General features: G+C 46.7%; 1 protein-coding gene across 2 annotated transcripts in view; it reads right to left on the bottom strand.

Annotated features, from left to right (window-relative positions):
- The window catches only part of CPXM2 (carboxypeptidase X, M14 family member 2), a 146261-nt gene extending 123487 nt beyond the window's left edge, over positions 1-22774 (bottom strand). The window contains exons 1-2 of one of the 2 annotated variants that reach the window (XM_003904374.5): positions 22133-22774; positions 11253-11351 (exon numbers count right to left, since the gene is read on the bottom strand). In XM_003904374.5, coding sequence (XP_003904423.3) covers positions 11253-11351; positions 22133-22436 — 403 coding nt within the window. In that variant the 5' untranslated portion in view covers positions 22437-22774. The remainder of the gene's footprint in view (positions 1-11252; positions 11352-22132) is intronic. The other variant, XM_009215569.4, reaches the window with a different exon arrangement.
- Positions 22775-23667: the final 893 nt, after the last annotated feature.

Below are 23667 nucleotides of genomic sequence, written 5' to 3'. Positions count from 1 at the left end.
ACACTGAGGACTGCATGGCACTTCCCGCAAAATGAGCCCAGAGAACACTGCCAGCCAAAGAACTCCAAAAGCATAACAAAGTTAGAACGAGAGGTTAGAATTCCATCGACTTTAAGTTCTCAAAGAAACATCTGCTCCCGGTCCCAGGAACTGTCAATCACAATACTACTTCCAAGGACTAGGACTTTTCCCCATCCTTCAGAAAACATTACTGAGAAAGACACGACTGTTGCATGGGTGACTAAGCAAAACGGAGGAGAAACAAGGTTTTGAAGCTTAATTTAAATATCTGTAATCAGAGAGTTTAAAAAAATCTTTGTTGGAACTGTAACATATTTGTATTACAATGTCAATTGATGATATAATTACTAGGTTTAAAGAGTGCTTGAAATAAGTGGGAAACTCATTGGCAGCTCTTCATCCCTCAGCAGTGTTCTGCCGGGGTTCCCAGCCAGGCTGCAGGGAAGCAGGCTCCAACGTCAATCACTCAGTGACTCTTGAGCCCATTTGTTCCAACAGCCTCAAGACGAGCTCCCCGTTCCTCCCCTAAAATGAATAAAATTCATCCTTTACCATTAAATCAAGTTTCTGTTGCTTCTAGAAAGAAAAAAGGATCTAATCCTGAGAAGCATGTGGGTGAGGAGAACACAGAAAAAAGTGTGAAAACACTTCAGGAAAATATTAATTAGAGATCAGAGATGTGTCACAATCTGGAGGAAAGGAGAGTGACAATCATCCACGATGAATCTGCTTTTCTCTTAAAGAGAAAAGGCTCTCTGAGAACACACCACGCTGAGCAGGGCGCCATCTCCAAGCCCCATGCTCTATTCCTCAGGAGGTGAGCATGGGGTCCCCTGCCTCATTCTACCCCACCCCACGCACGCACTGCCTTAGATCTGTCTCTTGCTAGCAGTCTCTGCATTACAGATACTTTACCAAAGAGACATCTGCCCTCTGGCACAGATTCATTAGTCCTCATCATCGTCATCATCACCACCATACATTACCATCTATGCACAGCAACTCTTGAACAAATTGCAAATGTCTGTTGCATTTAAGATCATGGGGGCCTTTGTGACCCAGAAATTCCAGGGCACAGTCAGAATATAGCATATAAGTAAGAATTCTCAATCTAGCATCGACCCCAACACCCCACCTTCAGTATTCCAAATCTGTCTGGGGGATAGGGGGTTGTTATGGAGTCATGTCATGAAAATTATTTTAAAAGTGTAGTGATTTGGGGAGCACCAAGGAAAACCTGCAGGTAACTACTGCGAGACAGACCAGCTAGAGACTCCTGTCATTGAATCTGCACAATGACCCCAAGAGATGGGCATCGTCGCTCATCGTCGCTGAGACTCAGGGATGCCGAACACCGTTAAATAGCCATTAGGTGTCTGAGTTATAAAAGCTCAAGCATAATCTTTACACCATCTCCATCTGACTTGAAAACTCGAGAGCATAACACAAATGAAGTTGCTTGGTGGTGTTTGGGGTCACACCAGGAAAAGGGCTGGAGGCAAGACAGGCGTTTCCCGCTGGCAGAGCAGAGTTCAGAGTCCAAGGCCCTGTGGCCTGCTGTGATCGCCTCAAGACATGATGGGCGCTTCCAGGAACAAGCTAACAGCCTTCCTGAACTTTTGCTTTCATTGCTGCCTATAAATGGAGTAGCTTCGACTTAACAGAATTCTTTCCTTCGCCTTTCTGAACTTGACATTCCCTTTGATCAATGAAGTGTGGAGGCAGCTTCCCAGTGCACTGAAAATCTGTCTGCAGTAGCTCTCTGCCTTTCTCAGATACCACTGGCTTCCCTGAGGGACAAGGTGTCTCTCTGGGTCTTGGGAAATCTCTTAGCCAATCTCAGCCTTATCTAGTTGTCCTTGGAAAGCTGTTTAACACCCACCACGGGAGAGATGATCCTTCAGACCCTCATCACTGAGCTCTTCCAGACAGCAGTTCTCACCCCAACTGAGCATCAGAATCTCAAAGAAACTTAAAGGAAAGGTGCCCTAACCCCTCTCCCAGAAACTGATCAATAGGACAGCAAAGGAACCCACCACTGGTCTGAAGTTCCCAGGTGATTCTTCTGAGACAACCAGTCTCAGAAGAGAGTCCCTGCAAACCTGACTGGGGTCTTTTACCTGTGAGGTTACACAAGCTCAGAGATTTTCTTTCCCAGACCCCAGTGGATCCAACAGAGGATACTCTCAAAGAATTAGGTTCCAGTCCACGCTGGCTACAGCAGCTGAGATCTGGAGTCAACCTGGAGCCTCAGCCTCAAAGATTCTGATCACCTACCTCCTTCTTAAATGTCCAGCTCAGGGGCTGTTCTATCTGAAAAGCCTCCCAAGACTTCCTCCCCTGCACTCAACCGTCTCAGCCTACTCACTCCTGCCTTTAGCCTAACCTCCTAGGAAAAGTCCACACTGTTACCGTGGTAGTTTAGTCTGTCTCCCTGAACAGGCTGTGAGCCTCAAGAGCAGCAATGACAAGTTTTCATCCCAATGCCCAACCAATGTTCCCAAATGAATGAATTTGCATTATGATCCAGTATAACTGATAATCCCTATGTCTGCATCATCATGGAAAACTAACACTATTCTTTATACATTGCTTATAAGGCTCAAAAAAAAGGAATTATTGATTCGAAAGAACATTTATCAACCCTCAAGCACTTGCCAATTATTATCTTCATAAATTTTTCCACATCCGTGTACTACCTGCACTATTATTTCCCTAATGTTTTTATTTAAATCAGATTACTTTAATGAAAATATGTTCATGTAAAAAGAAACTTTATCACTAGAGGATAACATGAAAATATCTCATGACCTTGGGGTGGGCAAAAAACATTCTTAGCCCAAAGGAAAAAGTACTGACCACAAGAGAAAATATTGATGATTGGTCTATATTAAATTTAAGAGCATTTGTTATTCAAAAGACACCTCTACTAGAGTTAAAAGTGAGCCAAGAAGTGGGATATTCACTATGCATGTATCTGATACAGGACTCATATTCATTGTATTTTCAAGAAAAACAAATAAACAAACAAAAACCCTCCTATAAATCAACAAGAAAAACAACAGGCAAAAGAACTGAGCATGTATTCACAAATGAGGTTATCCTAATGGTAAGTAAGCATTAGTCACTAGTCATCAGGAAAATGCAAATTAAGACCACAATGAGATATCAGCCAATATGAATAAAATAAAATAAAGACTGACAATATCAAATGCTGGTAAGAATGTGAAGCAACTAGAACTTTCATTCACTGCTGGTAGAAGTGTTAACCGGTACAATCAGTTTGGAAAAATCTCCAGCAGTACTTAATCATACACTATGATCCAGCAATTCTTATAGGTATACATGCAACAAAAATGCATTCACATATACACCAAAAGACTTATTCAAGAATAGTCCTAACAGCACCATTTGTAATAGCCAAAAACTGAAAACAATCCAAATGCCCATCAACAAGAGAATGAATAACCTGCAGTATAGTCATGCACTAGAATACTATAAATCAATAAAAATAAATGAACTATGTGATACACAACATAGATGAATCTCATAAACATCATATTGAGCAAAAGAAGTCAGACACAAAAGAGCATACCATGTGTTATCCTATCAATATTAAGTTCAAAACGGGCAAAAGTTGTATCTGATGGTGGTTATCTTTGAGGAGAAGCAGGAGTAATGGTTACTGGCTGGAAGTAGGAAGAAGGACTGAAGTTGAGACCTCAGAACAAAAATATATAAAAGACAAAAGGCTGCTAGAAACTGGAAACTCTGCTGTATTGGAGGTTCTGCATTTTGAGCTAGTCAACATTTACAGATCTGAGAAAAGGCTTAGACTGTCCCTCCTGGAGAAAATCTGGCTGAATCTTGCCTCACTGAAAAATAAATAAAGAATGAACACTAATGTACAGTCTGTGCAGAACAAAAAATTCCACCAAAAGAACGTTAAAGGAGGTATACCATCCAAAACACTCAGAGAAATAATGTGACCTTGAAAGTAACTTGATGTGATAGCTAGGAAAATATTTCACCCAGACACTGTTCATCCTTTGTATAATCCAAGAGTCATGGCCTCTACTTGCCATTAAAAAAAAAAAAAAAAAGCGAAGAAAAGGATAAACAGAAAAATATTTTAAATAAGGCCAAATAGCAAGAAAACTAAAAATACAAAAGCAGAATTAAAACCTACAAGGAAGATCTATTCTTTATGAATGGAGGTCTTTGCCAACACAGTAAAGAAAAATAAAGGTATAAAAATTGAAAAGGAAAAAACAAAATTGTCATTATTTCATATAAATCATGATTTTGTACTTAAATATCAAATAATATGTAATTAATAAGAGTTTGGCAAGATTGCTGAATATAAAAATCAACATTCAAAAATTAACTATACACCTGTAGTCTACCAGTAAAGAGTAGAAAATTGAAATTAAAGGTATCACAGAATAGCAAGTATCAAAGGGTAAATCTATTAAAAGATATATAAGACCTCTAGAGATAAATTTCTATGAGAGATATTAAAGAAGGTCTAATATGTGGAGAGATATACCATGTTCATGGATTAGAAGAGTCAATGCTGTAAATGTGTTCATTCTCCCAAATTGATTCGTAAAATCAATGCAAATCTAAATCAAAATTCCAAGAGCATTTTTGTAGACCTTGACTACATGATGTAAATGTGTGTGTGTGTGTTTACAAGTACACATAATGGGTCAAGAATAAACACAACTTTTAAAGAAGAATGGGTCCTGTTCTACCAGATGTCAAGATTTGTTATAAACCTACGGTAATTAAGAAAGTGAGATATTTCAAGCATGGGTAGAAAAATGCATTAATGACAAAGATTAGTGAGCCTGAAAACAAAGCCAGGCATATATGGATACTTGATATCTAACAGACAGGTGGCACTGCAAAATACTGCCTTTTCATTTGGTACTTAGTACTTGTCTTAGTCTATTCAAATTGCTGTACCAGATTATAAACAACAGAAATTTATTTCTCACATATCTTTTTTTTTTTTTTTTTTTTTTTTTGAGACAGAGTCTCACTCTGTAGCCCAAGCTGGAGTGCAGTGACACGATCTTGGCTCACTGCAACCTCCACCTCCAGGGCTCAAGCGATTCTCGTGCCTCAGCCTCCTGAGTAGCTGGGACTAGAGGCATGCATCACCAGGCCAGGGTAATTTTTTGTATTTTAGTAGTGATAGGGTTTCACCACGTTGCCCAGGGTGGTCTCAAACTCCTGAGCTCAGGTGATCTGCCTGCCTCAACCTCCCAAAGTGCTAGATTACAGGAGTGAGCCACCACACTCAGCCTATTTTTCACATTTCTAAAAGCTGAGAAGTCCAAGATCAAGGCACCAACAGATTCAGTGTCTGATGAGGACCTGGTTCATGGACAGTGGCTATCCTCTCCCTGTGTCCTAACATGGAGGAAAGGCCAAGGGAGCTCTTGGGGGTCTCTTTTATAAGAGCACTAATCCTGTTCATGAGAATTCCACCCTCATGATCTAATCACTGCCCCCTGCCCCCCCACCACACACACACAAAGGCCCCACCCCCAAATACCATTACCCTGTGGGTTGGCATTTCAACATACACATTCTGTGGGGACATGATCAGTTTATAGCATGTGTTTACTGCTTTCATAGTCAAATGTTTAATAAGCCAGGAAAGAAACCTACGTTCACCATAAGACCAACTTCCACCACAAGTGGTTTAAGTGCCAATTTTTTTTTAATAAAGTTTTAGGGCATAACATGGTAAATTTGGTTTTCTATTAAATCCATTCCAGAATCAGTAATACAGAATAAAGAGGGTTTTATCACAGAAGCTTTGAGAAGATGGAAACAAGATAGGTCACAGTATGCCAAGAACAAATTCCCCAAGAGCAACAGAAGCACATGTACTCTCCTCTGTCATGGGGATTCTGAAGAGGTACAGCCCTAGAATGTCTCCCCTATAAATGGACCAGTATGTACTTGGTCAATAAGAACCACACTTGGGGTCAAGTGAATGAAATTTCATGCCACCTATGGGTGCTACCGAGCACATCAGAGTTCTGTCCCCTAAACCCTTGTCTGGGAAGTATTTCTAGGCTGACAAGTCCACTGTGCCTATGGTTTCAGACCAAGGTTTCTGAAGCTTATAGCTGCAGACTGGCCACACTGCTCATGTGGTGTTCATAAACACACTAAGTTTACAGACATGTCTACTGTAGGCTACAGCCAGCCCAGGACCCCTAATCAAATCCAGTGAAGGCCCTGCCACAAACCCATTGTTAGAAAAACAAAATAAAACTCTCCACATTGTAAAGGAATGCTATAAAATCCTTCAAAGGCACATGTTTCATTTTAGAGACTAAAGAATAACTTTTTAGGCATGTTTGAGATGGAGCGGAAAGTGGAAAATAGCAAGGAGTAGGGGCACCTTTGGTTTCCCAGCGCCCATATTTCTTGGGCTTCCTAACCACCGCCTGTCAAGAGGGGTGTGACTCTGTCCCAATTCCAGCCCCTCAACTCCCCTGTCACTCCCATAGGAGTCTGAAATACAGGCATGGCAGTTTATCATGTCTACTATGTCGGTAAAATCCTCCAGAATCAGGGATCTGGGAATAGTTGTGCCAGATGCCAAGAAGGAAGACCCAATTTAGCCCCAGGGAACTGTCTGATTATGCAATGAAGAGAAGAGGCTCATAACAAGGGTTTGGATGAAAAACCAAACTGTCTGTGATGCAATGAAAAACCCTCAAGCTTGAAACACACACAAATATACATTAAGTTGGCCAATCCCCAAGTATGGTGCCTGATTGAGGCCTCAAACTTCTTCCAGTCAAGGCATGAGGGAGATGCATCAAGCAAGCTCGCATTCACCAACATGTGTCAGGGAAACCATCCTACTTCCATCCTGGTAGGACATCATGTTTCCTTTTTTTTTTTTTTTTTAGTGGGACAGAGACTTGCTCTGTCACTCAGGCTGGAGTGCAATGGCGTGATCTTTGCTCACTGCAACCTCCGCTTCCTGGGTTCAAGCAATTCTCCTGTCTCAGTCTCCTGAGCAGCTGGGATTACAAGTGCTTGCTGCCACGCCTGGCTAATTTTTGTATTTTTAGTAGAGACAAGGTTTCACCATGTTGGCCAGGCTGGTCTCGAACTCCTAACCTCAGGCGATCCACCCGCCTTGGCCTTCCAAAGTGCTAGGATTACAGGCCCCGGCTGATCATGTTTCTTTCCTACAGATCTTGCTCTAAGAACTGAAATCAAAGACCACTTCCTTGAAAGGACCAGCTGCTGTTCTGGGTCATAGAGAACCCATCTGAGCATATGTAGAGCACCTGTTCTGTTCACCATGATGCTGGCTCTACCATAATGTGGGTACTTAACAAACAGATTCACCATTGTCAAGTACTGCTACCAACACTGGGTCTATCCAGAGATGAATCAGACAAGGCCTCTGCTCTTAAGCATTCACAGGCTTTCAGAACCAAAGAGCTATGCACAGGAATCACTGTGAAATGAGAAACAAGGGAACCAGGACCATGAGAAAGAAGCATAGGAAACTGAAGAGAGGTGATCAGAGGAGGCTTCCTGGAAGTGGGATTTGCAGAGCACTGAACTTCTAAGGAAGAGGTTAACAAACTATAGCCTGTGTAAAGGTCACATACAGCCCACCACCTGTTTTTGTATGATTTGTGAAATAAGAATAAATTTTAAATATTTTAAGGTTTACATTTTAAATGGTTTTATAAGCACTTATAAAATATCTTGATTTTGCCTCTTAGCTACTAAAGCATAAAATATTTATAATCTGATCCTTTAAAAAAGTTTGCCAGCCCCTGTTCTAAGGCACACAAAAGACCCCAAGATGGTAAATTCAAGTCATAGCTAATGTTTGCTAAGAGCTTACTGTTTGCTGTGTGCTACACTGTGCAGACATTACTTAATCTTCACAATATACCTATAAAGGTAATGTTATTCCCACTTCACAGAGGAGGAAACTGAGTCATGGAGAAGTTAGTAACTTGTCCAGAGTCTGGCAGCCAAAAGTTAGTAACTTGTCCAAAGTCTCGAGTGTAAGCCTGATCCCAAAGCTGTCCTCTCAATCACCAACTTTGATGCTTGTCCAATTCCCTATAGAGAGAACATGTGAGCAGAAGCTTAAAGCTTGGGACACATGTGAAAAACAAGCCCTCATCTGGCTGGAAACAAAGGGAAGGAGAGGCCAGAAAATGGGTAAAATCATGGTGGGAATTGCCAAGTAGAGTATAATTCTGCAATGAATGCATGGCAAATAAAATGGCATAAGGTAATTTCATTGCAGCAAAAGCTGCCTATAGTAGCAAAAATTGGAAACAACATAAATGTCTACTATTAGGTGGTTATATTATGGAATGTTATGTAACCTTTGGGGAAAAAAAAGGTCATGCTTTATCTTCATTGTATTGGTCAGCTACTGCTGTATAACAAGAAACCCCTAACTTTTAATGGCACACAATTAGCATTTACTTTCAGGTGTCTGTAGATCAGCTGAGCTCAGCTGGGTAGCTCTGGGTTGCTGGTTGGGCCCACATCTGTTCCACTCATTGCTCAGCCTCCTAGGACCAGCGGTCTAGGTATGTACACTCTTCTTGTGGAGATGCAAGAGACCCAAGAGACAAATGGAAACAAGCAAAGCATGGGCTCAGAACTGACACTTGACCCCTGTTGGCCTAACAAGGCTCATGGACCAGCCCAAAGCCAAGGGACTTCCAGCTTTGGCAAAGGGAACTAAAGAGTTACACAGCAAAGGGTGTGGGGATGAGAAGAGGTGAAGAATTAGTTAGAATGATGACTCAACCAACTTCTTAAACTATTACAAAACAACATCTAAAATGTAGCTAGATACTTGCCACAGCTGAAACTACTCCTTAATCACAGTGACAGCCATGTACATGGTCTCTTCCTCAAAAGCCAAAGTTCCATAAGGATGACTTCTACATCTGAGATGAGCCTTTTAACCCCATCCACTCTCATAACTCCATGTGGTTAACATCGCCTGTACTGCCCACCACCTTGCAAATGAAGTGGCTGACATCTGCTCTGCCTGCCACCTTGAACATAATGTAGCTGTCACGTATACCAGCCCAACATTCTGCCACATTGCCCTCAAAGCCCCCCAGTGCAACCTGAGTAGATCCTGAGAGGAGGATAGACTGGGGGTTCTGAGAATGCCCAGTTCTGCATTTGAGGCCACACTTTGCTTGCTCAGGTGCCCAACTCTAGGCCTGTGTTCCTAACGGCCATGCCACCCTGCCACATGTGCCCTGCCTCCATGGCCACCAACTGTCAGTTGCATGTCAGGGATCTCCTCAGCTGCTTTTCCCCTCCAAGGTTATCCTCGACCCCTCCTTTTTTTTTTTTAGTAAAAGAAGTTTCACAGGCTAAAATCACATCTAGGGCATTCAATGAACCAGAGCCTTGATGACTGCCTATGAGACCAGTGATCCCAACCTGACAGAGCTTTGAGGCCAAAGGCAGGGGAGCAATCCTGGGTGGGCCAGTAGGGAGGGGTGTACCCATGGCAGAAAAGAAGGCAAATTTAGACGTGTGTGTGTGTGTGTGTGTAACTGAGTCTTCAAAAATCTTTCTGAAAATGTCTCCCCAAAAGTTTAAGAACTTCCAATTCTGATAATAAAGAACTAAGATAATTCAAACCAACCCTTCTGCTGAAGCTACTAAAAAAATCTGGGCAAAATATGTTTAAAAGCACTTAAAAATTAACAAGGCCGTGAAGAAGTACCAGGATCCAATCTGATGGCAGCAAGACCCAGGGAGGCGAGACCAACTCTCAAAGCCACGTCAGCCCTGTGGCATTTGTAATCCTGAAGAAACAGCTGGTGTTTTATCAGCCTGCTTGGGCACAAAATGCCAATGTCCAAGGTCCACTCAAGGTGAGGAGTCTTATTACCCCCCATTTAGAGAAGACCCCAAAGAACCACACTGTCAGGGTCAAGCAGCAGAAACACAGCCACAGCGTGCACTGTGCAGAACGCACTCTCCTGGTCCAATGAGTGCTCTCAATGAGCAATGGGTGGAGTGCACGCCTGCCCACTTTAAGAAGGAATAAACTTTCATTTGGTGAGTGACCACAGAAGGTCACTGTTGTTGACATCTGTTTTCACTTGAGGATGCACTATTAGCCATCTCTATGATTTCTTTGATGGCAAGTTCTTGGTTAGAAACACTGCCCCAAATCATTACATTGTGCCTAAGGAAGCACGCACTTCCATCTGTGACAATCAACTCTGTAACGTGGTTTATGGACTCGCATGGCAGCTAAAGTCCTGCCTCTGTAAATGCAAAGTTGTGAAATGCATTGTTTATTTTAAGCTAACCAAAAAGTCTAGAATCAGAAAATCTTGGGTTCAAATCCCTGTTTTTACCACATAGAAACTGTATAACCCTCGGTAAATTATGCACATTACCATGTCTCATTTTCCTCATCTGTAAAATATGGATAATAATGATAATAATAATACCCACAGTCAGAGGGGCACTAGGGGATGCCAAACACTCAGCCAAGTGCCTGGCTACTGCGTAAGTGCTTAATAAATGGCTGTTATTACTAATACTCATTTTAGCCGAAATGTGATCCTGGTTACCACAGTTTAGAATAATAATGATCCAATAATAATAATGGCAGTAGTTAATAGCAATAGCTATAGCTCGTGGGCCAGAGATCATTCACGAGTCTCAAACTCATACCTTTGAACATCCCAAGGTGAGCAATTAAAGGTGCACTGTGTTCACATGACTGTGAGACACCGGCCCAGCACTGCATATTTTGCAAGTAGATTTGATCTCTGACCCCAGAGGCTCCTGGGTCAGGTTGGGAGATAAGAAATGCACACTCAAGGCCATGGGCAGCTAAGAGGTCCCACAAGAAAGGAAATGATGTCGTCTCTGAGGAGAGAGAGGTGGGGAAAGCAAACAAGAGCTCCAGGAAATTCAAAACTGACTGCAGCTGAATCGGAGAACCTGGCTGTGAGTTGGGAGGCAGTGCACAAGTGTGAATGCGGGCAGAAGCTGCCGTGAATGTTCTCCCCTGCAGCATCGATCAGAATAGACAGCAGGCCCCAGGCAGCCCCACACTCGCGAATCTGTAGTCGGGCTGCTGCACCAGGGGCCTGTACCCACCCACCCTCCCTGAACAGGGCCTAGGACTGGTGTAGGGGCTCTGTGAGAGCCTCACTTACTCTCTCTGACATCTTCAGGGGCCACGCGGACACTGTGATCATCGTTGGCAGCCTTCTCAGAGCTCTTGGTTCTCATAACTTTTTTGTTGCTGTTTTTATCTAAAGAGGGAGAGAGAGATGCCTTTACTTTCACATATGTCAGAGCTGGTTCAGGATGCTGAGTTCAACTGTCCTCTCCTGCACAGCAGCCATCTCCCCTTCTGTTCCCCTGTCCCTAAAGATGGAGTCTTGGACTCTAAGGAGTCTCTAGTTAAAGGAAAGGAAATTTAGAAACACCCAGGAGAACAAACACTCCTAATAAAAACAACGTACACCTGCACATTGTTACTATTATAAGACTGAAGATCACGCCTGTAATCCCAGCACTTTGGGCGGCCGAGGCACGCGGATCATGAGGTCAGGAGATCGAGACCTTCCTGGCTAACACGGTGAAACCCTGTGTCTACTAAAGGTACAAAAAATTAGCTGGGTGTGATGGTGGGCACCTGTAGTTCCAGCTATTCGGGAGGCTGACGAAGGAGAATAGTATAAACCCGGGAGGTGGAGCTCGCAGTGAGCCGAGATCGCAACACTGCACTCCAGCCTGGGTGACAGAATGAGACTCCGTCTCAAAAAAAAAAAAAAATGACTGAAGAATACTTTTGGGTAGTACATTTGATCCTCACTGAGGCCCAGAGACATCATTTGTAGTTTCTGGAACTGGAAGTGGAGCCTCAGACTTGTGACCCCAGAGCTAGCATTTTCTACCCTGCTGGGCTTCTCCAACCTAACTCTCTCCCAGGCCCTGGCTTGGCACCTGTAGGTAAGGATGCTGCCCCCATTTGGGGAGCCTCCTTGCCATAGCCTGAGACACCTGCCTGCCATGCTCCTGCTGGCCCTCTGGCTCTTTCTCAAACTGCACTCCCTCTCCCTGCTCCAGCAACACTGGCCTCCTTTCAGCCTTCAGTTCATGCTTCTTCCTCACCAGAACTTTGTACTATGTTGTTCCTCCTGGAGCACACTTCCCTTCCCTTCACTCTCAGACTAATTAGCTCCTACTGATCCTGAAAATCTCAGCTCTGACATTGCTTCCTTAAACTTTCCTGACCTCCCCACCAAATCAAATCCACTTTGATGGAAGTTGATAGCACCTGCTTTGGGTCAGGTTGCCTCTAGGTAGAGCCTGATGCAGGGGTTTGGATGCACAAGATGTATTGAGGGAGAGGGAGAGGAAGGGAGGCAGGATGGGATGAAGAAAGGAGCTAAGCAAGGCTGTGGTCTCAGCCAGAGTCAGGCTCAGCCCATCCCACAGGAGCAGCAACTACACACAGGGTTGTCCTGACTCGGGACAAGCAGCTGTCATTTCTACTGCAGTTGGCTTCTGGCTACAGCCTATGAGTGGGAGATGTAGCCTTCCAAGGGTGCTTCTGCAGAGGTAGAAGCAGGTGTGAGCTGCCTGAAGAGGAGACTCCTGGTATCTGGGGGCTGTGTGTCCCTGTGGGGAAAGAAGACCTGGGCGGGGCACTGGCAGCCACACTGCAGCTCTGCACCCATCTTGGGTGGCAGCATCCCAGTGGCCATGGGATGTGTCTGTTGATGAGACAGGGATGACTTCTGGCTTTGCTCACTGCTCTGTCTCCAGAGTCTGGGACTTAGGAGGCTGTGATGAATGAATGAAGGCATGAATGAACAAATGAACCAGTCAGTGAGTGACAAACAAAAACAAGAGGCAGGGCAGGTCTGTGGAGAAAGAAACTTAGCTTGAACTTTAAAAGCCAGTTGAAATACCAAAATCAGCTGGTGGATTCTGCCAATAATGAAATCATTTCCGACTATGTTACAGTCACCTGCTAAAAGGACACTTATTAAGAAAACCTTAAATCTTCAAGAAATTCAAGGGGTACATTGGGCCAAGCCAAAGGAAACCCCCTTTTTGTTATATTCTTGGGTGGTACCTGCTGGAAGTATCTTTCATTTCCACGTAAGCTTAAAATAAAATAAAAAAATTAAGTGTCCCCATTAGTGTCTAGAAGCCAATTAACTGAAACTTCTGTAAAGGCCAGAGGAGGAGGGCAAGTCAGAGACCTGAACCCACATCTCTGCCTGATGCTGCTTTGGCCTGTGTCCTGCTTCTGTGGGTGGGAACATCCCGGCTGGTGGGAAAACCGTGGAAGGAGGCCACCTCCATAAAAGCCTGACCGGAGCTCCGTAGAGGCCTTAGTGGCTCCACAAAATCAGGAGCATAACTTCTGATAAGGCTGAGTTGGATTTTGCAGAAACATAAGATGTTTTAAGAAAAGGAAAGGAAAAAATTTCACAAAATATGTGAGAAAAAAAGCCAAAGTTCTGGAAAATAATGCCCATTCCAGCCTTCCCCAGAAGATGGTGTTCACGACAGCCTTCCTTCAGCCAGGGCCACCTCCATAGGCCCTCCACGGAACAGGCAGTGAGAGAAGGAGCCAGGCAGCCCCCCAACATCACAGCCTGGGCAGCCCCCACACCACAGCCCAGCCAGGCCCCACACTACAACACCATGGCCCGGGCAGCTCCCAATACCGTGGCCTGCGCAGCTTCTAATACCATGGTTTAGGTACCCCCCACCAACCCCGCAACCATAATACCATGGCCTGGGCAGCCCGCAATACCACACCATGGTCCTGCCAGACCCCACACCACAACACCATGGCCTGGGCACCCCAGGCCCAAGCAGATTCAGGCCTATGAGGAAATGGCCCCGTTCAGCTCTGGGACTCCAGTGAAAGTCTGGATGTCAGGCGAAGGTCCTACTACACTGAGAGTGTGACTCCCCTGGCAGGGGGAGGGGGCTGGGATCAACATGTGGGGAACAGACTCCCCGAAGGGAGTGGCAGATGGGGCTGAGATAGCAGACAGGGGCCCAGCGCCTGCGCTGGGGAGGAGGCAGCTGGCGGTTGGGAGTACAGGCCTAAGGGCCTGGTTCCAGTCTGGGGTGCTGCCACGTCTGCCCCTGCACCCACAGGTGTGTCCTGGGATGACCTCATCACCTCTCTACACTTCGGTTCCCTCATCAGTGAAAGGAGAAGGCAACAATACCTGCCATGGTGGAAGTTACCAGCAGGAAACAAAAATGCTGCCTGAAGTGCTTAGGGTGGCCCTGGCCTGCACCCTCACTGACCAAGACCTATATCTTCTCACCCATCACAAAGAGCTACTCCAGTTGCTGGAGGAATAATAGCTAATGTGCATAGCATGGTTCAAAATTTACAAGGCATTTTCACATAGATTCTAATAGGGTCTTTGCATACCATTTTATAGATGGGGATACAGATGCTCAGAGGGGAGAAGAGAGCTGCCCAAGGTCACGGACAGAGCCAGGAGGGGACAGAGCTGGAGACTGACTCCAAATCTGAGCCCTTCACAGACAGCACACAGGACCCCCCTTCATAGCCCCTTCCTCTCTCCTAACAAGAAAGGCGGCATATGGTCCATGCCGATGAAAGAAGAAAGCAAAATGGGAACAGTGTGCAGAGAAGGGGCCAGGATCAAGCCAGCATCTCCATCTGGGCTGCATGACAAAACCAAATTCCTTAAAAGTAGCAAACTGAATTGCCAATGCGGGCCACATGTTCTATTCTGGTCTACAGTGATAAATATAATTCTTGGTTAATAGAGAACTATTTTTCCCCTCACTATACAAAGGGCTTACAGTAGCAACCCCCAGAAGCCAGAAAAAAAAAAATGCTTTGCTGCAATTTTGCATTTTCCCCAGGAAATTCCAGTCCAGCTGGCTCTGCATTCCTACAGTGAAGGACCCAGCCCAGGGCTCTGAGGTCCTTGCCTGCTTCTGCTTAAGGAATCCACATTAGGAGAAAGAAATGACCAAAGAGGTTCTCTGGGGCTCCCCAGAATTGCAGTACTAAGGCTAAATCACCACAAACACACCAGATCTGCTGGGAACACTCACACAAGGAGAGCCGGGAGAACTTCACAGGTGAACACAAAAATCTAAACAAAAGCAGTGAGAAACACCTGCTCTGTGTGATGTTGGCAGGGAAAGGGCCACGACACAGGGAGGAACTGCCTGCACCCTTATCCAATTCTGAGGACAGGAAGCTCCCAGAGGAAATAAGAATCCAGGGGATCAGTGGGTCCTGAAGGGTGAGTTGAGCAGTGGACTGATGCGCTGGCTTCCATCCATCTCAATGACCTTGATGGGAGGTGGAGGGGAGGCTGTGGGCTGGACATGGAGGTACTTGTGAAATTGTCTAAGAACTTTTTACCAAAACTAGACCAAAATCAATCAATCGAACAACCCATCAAAATCCCATGGCCTGCCTCTCTCTCTCTCCCTCTCTCTCTCTCTCTCTCTCTCTCCATTGTGTCTTCTCTGGGAAACCTGCCTGGTCAGTCCTGCCCTCCTCTGGGTCAGCCTTTCATATAGAAGACCTGGCCTCAGATCTGGGCAAAAGGAAGAGTGGGCTTGGTTGGGGCAGCAGTGCCCTGTGGTCCCCCACTCTCACCCTTTGTGCAGTCAGCAGCTGCCTTTCTGACTTGCAACCAAATAGAGTCCTTTGCCTTTAAAGAGACACCCCGGTAACAGCAGCAGGTGGGTATGTTCAGACACTGTGCAGGGAGCTGTTGGTACCTGCCAGTCTCATTTTAGATTCCATCTGGAAACAGAGCCTGAGACAAGAAGGCCTTGGGCACAGTGCTGTATCAGGGAGGAGATTTCAGGTAGCACAGGTGAAAAGGTGAAAGGGGAAATAGCAATAATTTAGGCTGTGTTGTTTGGCAGGACCCAATGAGGACTCAACCTGGCTGGGGACTCAGGGTGGGGTTGGGAGGGGAGACACCTCTGAGCTGCCCCTCCAGAGGCTTCGAGGCTGGGAGGCTGGGCATTGACCCATCCGATCGCACACCTCTTCCAAAAGCTTAGGTTATTAATTGTTCCCATGCCACACTGAGGAACTGAGGCTTGGAGAGGTCACAAATGCCCGTGAGTGGCAGAACCAGACTTTGACCTCAGCTCTCTCTTAATCCTGAAAAAACTCATCATGGGGCACCTACCTGTGCCTAGCAGGAACCAGGCATTCCATACAAATCTGTGACATCAGGGGCTTAAATTAACACTTGAAGGTGTTTTGTGCCATGTCAACCAGCCTATGATGCCCAATGAGTAGCCAGCTGGCTGCCAGCCAGATGTGGATACCATCCCTTCCAGGGGCCATCCAAAGAAACCCTAATTTCCTGGGTTTTGTGACCCCAGAGAGGTAGCTGCAGTGACTGGGGCCTGAGAGGGCCACAGAGGGCAGAGTCATTGCTGGAGATGCCAAGCCTGAGAGCTCAGGCTCCCTGGACCCTTAGGGACATCCAGAGAAAACCCCCACCTCAAAAGTCAAGGCTCCAGGGCCAGGCTGCCATTGTCCCCACGCTAAAGGTGCCATGAGCTCCGGCAGCCATGGACACTTGGGGCATAGAGAAAACACAGTGGCTGTTTTTAAGAACCACAGCACGCAGGCCAGCTTTCGCAAACGTGGGAGTGTCCTCCTTTATTATCCATGCGCGAGCCCTGGTTTCTGGAACCTTGGGCACAGGCAAGAGGAAATTTGCCAGCATTAATAGTTGACTTTGGAAGGCATTTTGGAAATGGAGGTGGTGTCTTAGAAAGCTGCTTGCTAATGTACAGGAAATGACGTCCTCTCCCTTGGAATTTTGTAGGGAGTTTACCTGGACAAAACACTTTGGATTTAACTCTTAAAGTGAGCATATGATTTGACATTAAGGATTGCTTGTTGATTGTTTAGGTATGCTAATAGCATTGTGATTGCTTTGTAAAGTACTTACTGAAATATTTACAAACACAGCCTCCTAATCCTTACACTCCCATTTTGCCCAGGAGAAGACATTTCCATCCAAAAGCCAAAGGCAGCAAACCACCACGAAAAGAGAAGGAAAGCTTAAATGTGAAGCCCTTTTCACCAACTGGCTCACAGCATGCACAACAGAAAAGGCTTTGTTTACAACCAAATATGCTCAAAGAACAACTCTTTGGTTATTTCCCCCTGCAACTGGGGCACAGCACAGTACAAAATGCAAACTCAATTATTCTGAGTACAGACACACAAACGTGGCTCGCTGCCCCCTCTGCAAATTCCGTGGGCTCAAGACTATGGCGGTGATGTGGGTTTGGCCACATTCAAACAGTGGCTCATTCTCACCGGCACATGAAGAAAGCTATGAACAAAGGACTAAGCAGAAACTCAAATTTAAAGACTACATATCCAAGCCTACTTCTAACCCAACGTGCAATGAAGAGAGAAATAAATAAAATCTTCAAATCCCTCATTCAAATCAGTAGTTCAGCTTATTATTTGATTTGTTTGTCACTGCCAAGTGGGAGGAAAAGGGTAAGTTCAATAACTATGGTTTATTTTTCTGTTCTATTTTATTCTTCAAAAGGAATATGGCTGCAAACCAGGGTCATCAATTTGAAGATAGCATGCAAAGTAAGACACCCCCAAATCCACTTGCACGTGCAAAATGTGGCCCCTTTTCTCATGTTTAACCCTGGGATAACGAAAACTGAGGACCCGAGAGTCACTCCCATGGCCTTAAATCACTCCAACTGCAGGGATCTAGAAACTGTCAAATTCAGTTCAAAACAGCTAAATAAATGGAATTAGAGAGCAGAACGTTGTCAAGCCCATATGAGGAAGAACATTCTAGCAATAAGTACTCTTCATCCACTGAAAGGTCCATCCATGGAAGCCTGTGAGCAGGGGCTGGGCGGTTCACTGTTAGAATCTTGCAATAAGCAAGAATCTGTGCTCAGTTTCCACTTAGGTTCCTTAGAGTTCTAAAATTCTGGGATGGATGAGTGTTCACAATGAGGACCTCAGAAATTGTACAGTACCAAAATCCTACTGCAACCTAAGAAAAAGATTCTTCAGTTCCATATCCTGATAGTGGTGGTGGTTCCATGAACCTGGACATGTGATAAAAACTGCAGAGAACATGTATACAAATGCATGTAAGAACTGGTCAAATCTGAGTAAGGCATGTAATCTAGTTAACAGTGTCACTGTCAACCTCCTGGTTTTGATACTGTATACAACCGTGATTCTCAACCCCCTGGGGGTATTTGGCAATGTCTGGAGACATTTTTGGTTGTTACAACACAGGGGAGAGTGCTACTGGCATCCAATTTCAAGTCCAGGGACACTGCTAAACATCTTACAATGCACAGGAAGGCAACCCCCTTCCTCCTCTGTTGGCACACGCACACAACACACACACACACACAAACACACCGTTGGCCCAAAACATCAAACCTGCCAAGATTGAAATATCTTGTACTAGAATCATCTAAGAGGTTACCATTAGTGGGAGCTGATAAAGGGTACATGGGGCCTCACTGTACTATTTTTGCAATTTCCTGTGAGCTTATAATTATTTCAAAATAAAAACTTAAATAAATGTTTTTAAAGATTCCATTCTTTTGAGCATATTGGGGCTCTACTTCTCCAGAAACCTGTCAGTCACTCATGGAAAATGCAATATTCTCAACTATCCAAAGGGTTCAGTTCTCCAAGCATCTCCATGAACGTCAGCATGTAATGCCCACTGGGCATTTCTGTGGTGGTGTGAAAGAACAGCCAATGGTCAAAGCCAGAACCCACACCCAGATCAAATCCCCAATGCCCTCGGCTCCTTGCATAAACCCCCTACAGGGTTAAAAGAGGGCTCCCTTCTGGGGCCTACAACATAGAAAATCTGCCTGTTCGGAAATTCACTGGGGAATCACTTGCTGAATACATCTTTCCTTGAACTCACTTTTATGCAAGACAAAAGCTATCTGGGAAATATTTTATCATCTGCAAAGATAAAGTACATATAGACTTTTAGTTAGTTATATATGCTTTTATACTCTTATGCATCTCTAAATTGAACCCCTCACTCCCACCTCAGTGCCTGGTACATAGCATTGCATCATCCACCCAGTGAAGCAAAGTACAGAAGTTTGCATTAAACACTCCAGGCCACAGTCCAATGTTCCTTCCTATGTAAGTGACTTCCTAAGATATTCCAAAACAATCCAATGCGGAGATAAGTGCTTCTGTTACACCATGAGCAGCATATAGATCAAGCCACTACTTAAAGTGGAAAAAAGTAATTTTCTCCTAGTGTAGTTTAACTGCACAAAACTGTCACTGACTCCCCTAACCAAGTTCATGCTTAAACCAGTCTTCCCACTCCGGTCCAGGGCAGAGGATTCTGCTGAGCAAACACCAAAATAAAAAAGGACAGGAGTTAAAAATATGAGATAAATGTCACACTTGTCTTGCCATGGTTGAGGAGAGCTCTAAAAAAGCCCCCCAGAATTTATTAGAAACAAGGCTGACATGGTAGCAGGTCCGGAGGCAGCTGTCCCAGCAGGCCTCTGATCTGAGTCTCTAGATTTTCCGAAGACGTGTTCTCAGTATGGGGCTTGGAGATCCCGGCAGATGCCAGGGCCGTGCTGAACTGGGCAAGGCGTCCTGCAGGAGCAGAGGCTAGACACCGAATAAACAGGCTCCCCTATGGCCTGTCTCTGCCTGCAAGATGGCCTTCCAAAAGCAAAGGAGCTTTCTCTTGCATATTCAGGTTACATTCTGATTTCTCCTCCAGAGACCCCATTCCAAGAGTGGCAACAGCTGTTTCTCCCAGGACTAAAGAGAGTCACCTCCCCATGTAACCCCTGAGTCTGCAGACACATTAGTCTGTGGACACAGCTCAGGCCTGGTTGTGACTTTCTGAGATGTTTTCTGTAGGGAAAGAAACCTATCTTAGGAATGATGTCCGGTCACTTGCACGAGTCCCCAGGACAATAAAAGCTGACTTACTTGTCAAGTCTTAAACATCACCTCTTCGGGGAAGCATTACCCAAGCCCCCACAGATTCAGGGAGCTCCCCCAGCTTATGTTTCCTTAACACCCCGCACTTCTGTGCAACGCTCAGCACAACTCCATTACTTTCTCAGAGTCCCCAGCTAGTTCCATGTGGTGGGGGGGCAGGCAAGAGGACTGTCTTGCTCTCCCCATGCCTAGGATCTCACCCAGCACCGCTGCTCAGCAGGCTCTTGTAACAGCCTGTGGAATGAATGAAAGGTTCACAGGAAGACTAGCACAGAAGCTGGCAGGCACACTGGAAGCTTTCGTTAAAAGGTTTTTACAGCAATTGACAAAGTAAAGCGAGGTGGTAGGTGTAGTCTTCCTATTTGCAAATGATGATGAAGTTAAAGCTCAGGAAACAGAGCCATGATCCCAGATCCCCGAACTGATGAGCCCTAAACATGGGTGTTAGGCCCAGTCTTCAGACTCCCAGTCTGGGACTCCTTCCACTTTCCCCCTTGGCACCACTCCCAGGGACTGCCAGAACCCAACATACATGTCTCCTGCCTATACCACCCTACCATGCCCAGCGTGGAGCTAAGCATGTTGCAGGCACTAAAAAAAAAAACTAGAACGCACATGGATTTGATTCAAACTACCAAACCAAAAATGCCTTGAGTTTAAAAGGACAGGAGAAAGGCTTTCAAATCTCCCAAGCCAGCAAGTGACACTGAGCAAATTACTTAAACTGTCTGAGCCTCACCCACCCTTCGGAGCCACTGAAAGGATTAAATGAAACTGGCACATAAAGTTTCTAATGGAGTCACAGTCTACATTCTACAAATATGAGTCTCTTCCCACTCCTAATCCTGTTATTAGGCCACAGTGGCTCTTACACATCTGAATTCCCATAACTCTCCCTGAGACACTGGAAATTCTGGATGTGTTCAGGGTTGTCACACAACTCAGAAATCCCCGCCCATTCAAAGTTGTCCACAATGGAAGCATGCCAGGGCCTCTGCAAAGGGGGATGCTCAGATAGGTCCACCCTTTCAGGAGTTCTGTGTCCTCACCCCTCCTCCACTTTCCCACTGCCCTAGCTGCTGACTTCCATGAGCAGTTTAACCAAACAAAGACGATGCCTTCCACACTCGGAGCCCTGTAACGGTGGCACCCGCACGTATCTCCTTTCAGGAAAGGCCATTGCAAGGCCAGAGAATTTGGCCACATTCCTGCTCATGCCCCACTCTTGAAATACTAGGCCTGCAGCCCCTGAAATTTGAGCAAAGAACATTTGGAACAACTAGAGGAAGCCCCACTTCACAAGGTGGTTAATAAACTACGTCATTTAATGGAAGTCATTTTCCTAGGAAAATGGGATTGGCAGAAACTGAAGATGGATTTGAGAAGGGTATGAGACTTGGATGAAAGACAGAGCACCGCAGGCAGCCAGGCAGCCCCTAAAACAGAGTTCAGGCTGCAGCAGACTCCAGGCACAGACTCCCCAGCGGAGGCTGTGCCATCCTGCCCCAGCCGGGCAGAGGACCCAAGGGGCCCACTGAGAGTGGGAGGGAGGGAGCTGAGAAGGGACACAGCTGGGTAAAGGCCTACTGGCAGAACTTTCCCCAGAAGGCCATCTGCCAAAAGAGCCAGCCATCCATACCCCCAAAGCGGAAATTCAGCCGCATTTGAGGATTGAAGAAGTAGGCAGAGAAGTAAGAGGTATCCAGCAGAAAGATCCTTAGCTCAGGGGATTTCAAGCTTGAAACAAGAACTTTGACCCTCCAGGCAGCCTCCCAATTGCACAGCTCCCTCTTTACCTAAGGGTATAAGGTAGAGCTGAAATGTGTGTCAGGGTCAAGGCCAAGTTCTGGGAAGCTGGGCAGGCCCGCAGGAAGCGCAGACACAGTCCCTAGGGAGGCAGAGGCAGCAACAGGGAGATTCCCGGGACTGGCCCATCCCTGACACACAGACAGGGAGAAGCCAGCTGTCCCCTGGAGGCGCGAAACCACCGGCGCCCCCTCGGGCTGCCCAGCGCAGAAAGTTCCTTACCTGGTGGAGGCGGCTCCGGAGCCGACTTCCCCCTTTTGGGAGCTTTCTTGGGCTTAGTGGCCCTCTTGGGCGCCCTGGGCTCCTGCAGGCGCGGCTCCCACTCCTCCCCGGGCCCCGCAGGCAGTGGCGGAGAGAAGGTCTCGGGCTCGGGCTCTGGGCGCGTGTAGTAGGGCTCCTGGCTCCAGATCTCCTGCCCGTAATAATCAGGGTCCTCGAGGGCTGCGCCCTGGGCTCCAACCCCGGCCACGGTCACTGCCAGGAGCACCAGGGCCAGTGCCGGGGTAGCGGTTCCCGGGCGGGACATGCCTGCTCCGCCCCGCGCCCAGGGCAGGGTCACTGTCACCGGGAGCGCCGGGCGGGCTGCGGGCGCAGAGGCTGGCGCGGGGCAGGGGCGTAGGGCACAGCAGAGCGGCGCACGGGGCGCGGGAGGCTGCCGGCTGGCTGCGCGTGTGACCGGCCCGCGGGGCTGGGCTGGGCTGGGCTGGGCTGGGCTGGGCTGGTCCGGGGCGGACAGGGGCGCGCAGAGGCGCGGGGCGGGCGCAGGGGGGCCGGCCCCGCCCTTCCTTCTTCCCTCCCTTTCCCGGCGACCCCGCCGAGGCCAGTCCTTGGAGGCAGGTGTTCCAAGCAGCCAAGCCCAAGAAAGCCCCCTGCGCCCCGCAGTCTCTCTCTAGCCCCCTTCCCCTCCCCCACAGGCTGGCCAACGTGGGGCCTGCTTCCCCAGAGACGCGAATGAGTTTCAATCTTAGAAGAAAACATTGAGACCCGCTGTTCCATTCCTTTGTTGAGAATGGAGGTGGAGAAACGTGACCTGAGAGGAGAAAAGTTTGGCCCGGGGTCCTGAAGTAAATCAGAGCCCAAGCAGCCTCCAGCTCTCAAACTCCTGCCCCGTGTGCTAACCATCCCGCAGACGTGGACTTCCCACTAGCCATGCTTCTGTTTCAGGAACTGGGAATGAGGAATTCCTGAGGTTCCCGGGGTTTCTGGGTGTAAAGTTCCCTGGGAGCAGGGCTTAGGGACCCTGGAGGAACCCCCTCCCATCTGAGACAGTGATTCTGTGGGGCCTTGGGAAAGAGAGTGATGTTACCCCAGGGCAGCCATCCAGGGGTCACAAGAGGGTTTGTGGTTCATGCAAGAGCAGGCTCTTGCCCAGAGGGTCCTTTGAGAAAGGGCCTCCCACTTTGGACAACTCTGCATGGATTCTTTATGTGGAGCCAAAGGACTGCATGCGTTTCCCTTGCTGCTGTAACAAACGATGACAAACCTAGTGGCTTCAAACAACACCTCTCTAACAGCTCTGCAAGTGAGAAGGCTGATGCAAGTGTCACCAGGCCAAAATCAAGGGGTCAGCAGGACTGGGTTTTTTAGGGGAGCCTCTGGGGAAAAGTCCACTTCCGGGCTCACTCAGGTATTGGCTGAATTCAGCTCCTTGCGGTAGTAGGACTGACGTGCAGTTCCCTTGCTGGCTGTGGGCTGAGGCGCCTTTCCTCCTGCTGGCTGCCTATGTTCCTCCTCATGTCTTCTGCAGGCTCCTCCAG

Source organism: Papio anubis, chromosome 11, assembly GCF_008728515.1.
Source record: "Papio anubis isolate 15944 chromosome 11, Panubis1.0, whole genome shotgun sequence".
Classification (NCBI taxonomy): Eukaryota; Metazoa; Chordata; class Mammalia; order Primates; family Cercopithecidae; genus Papio; species Papio anubis.
Note: the sequence above shows the minus strand (reverse complement) of the source record. Positions and strands in the feature narration are given on the sequence as shown.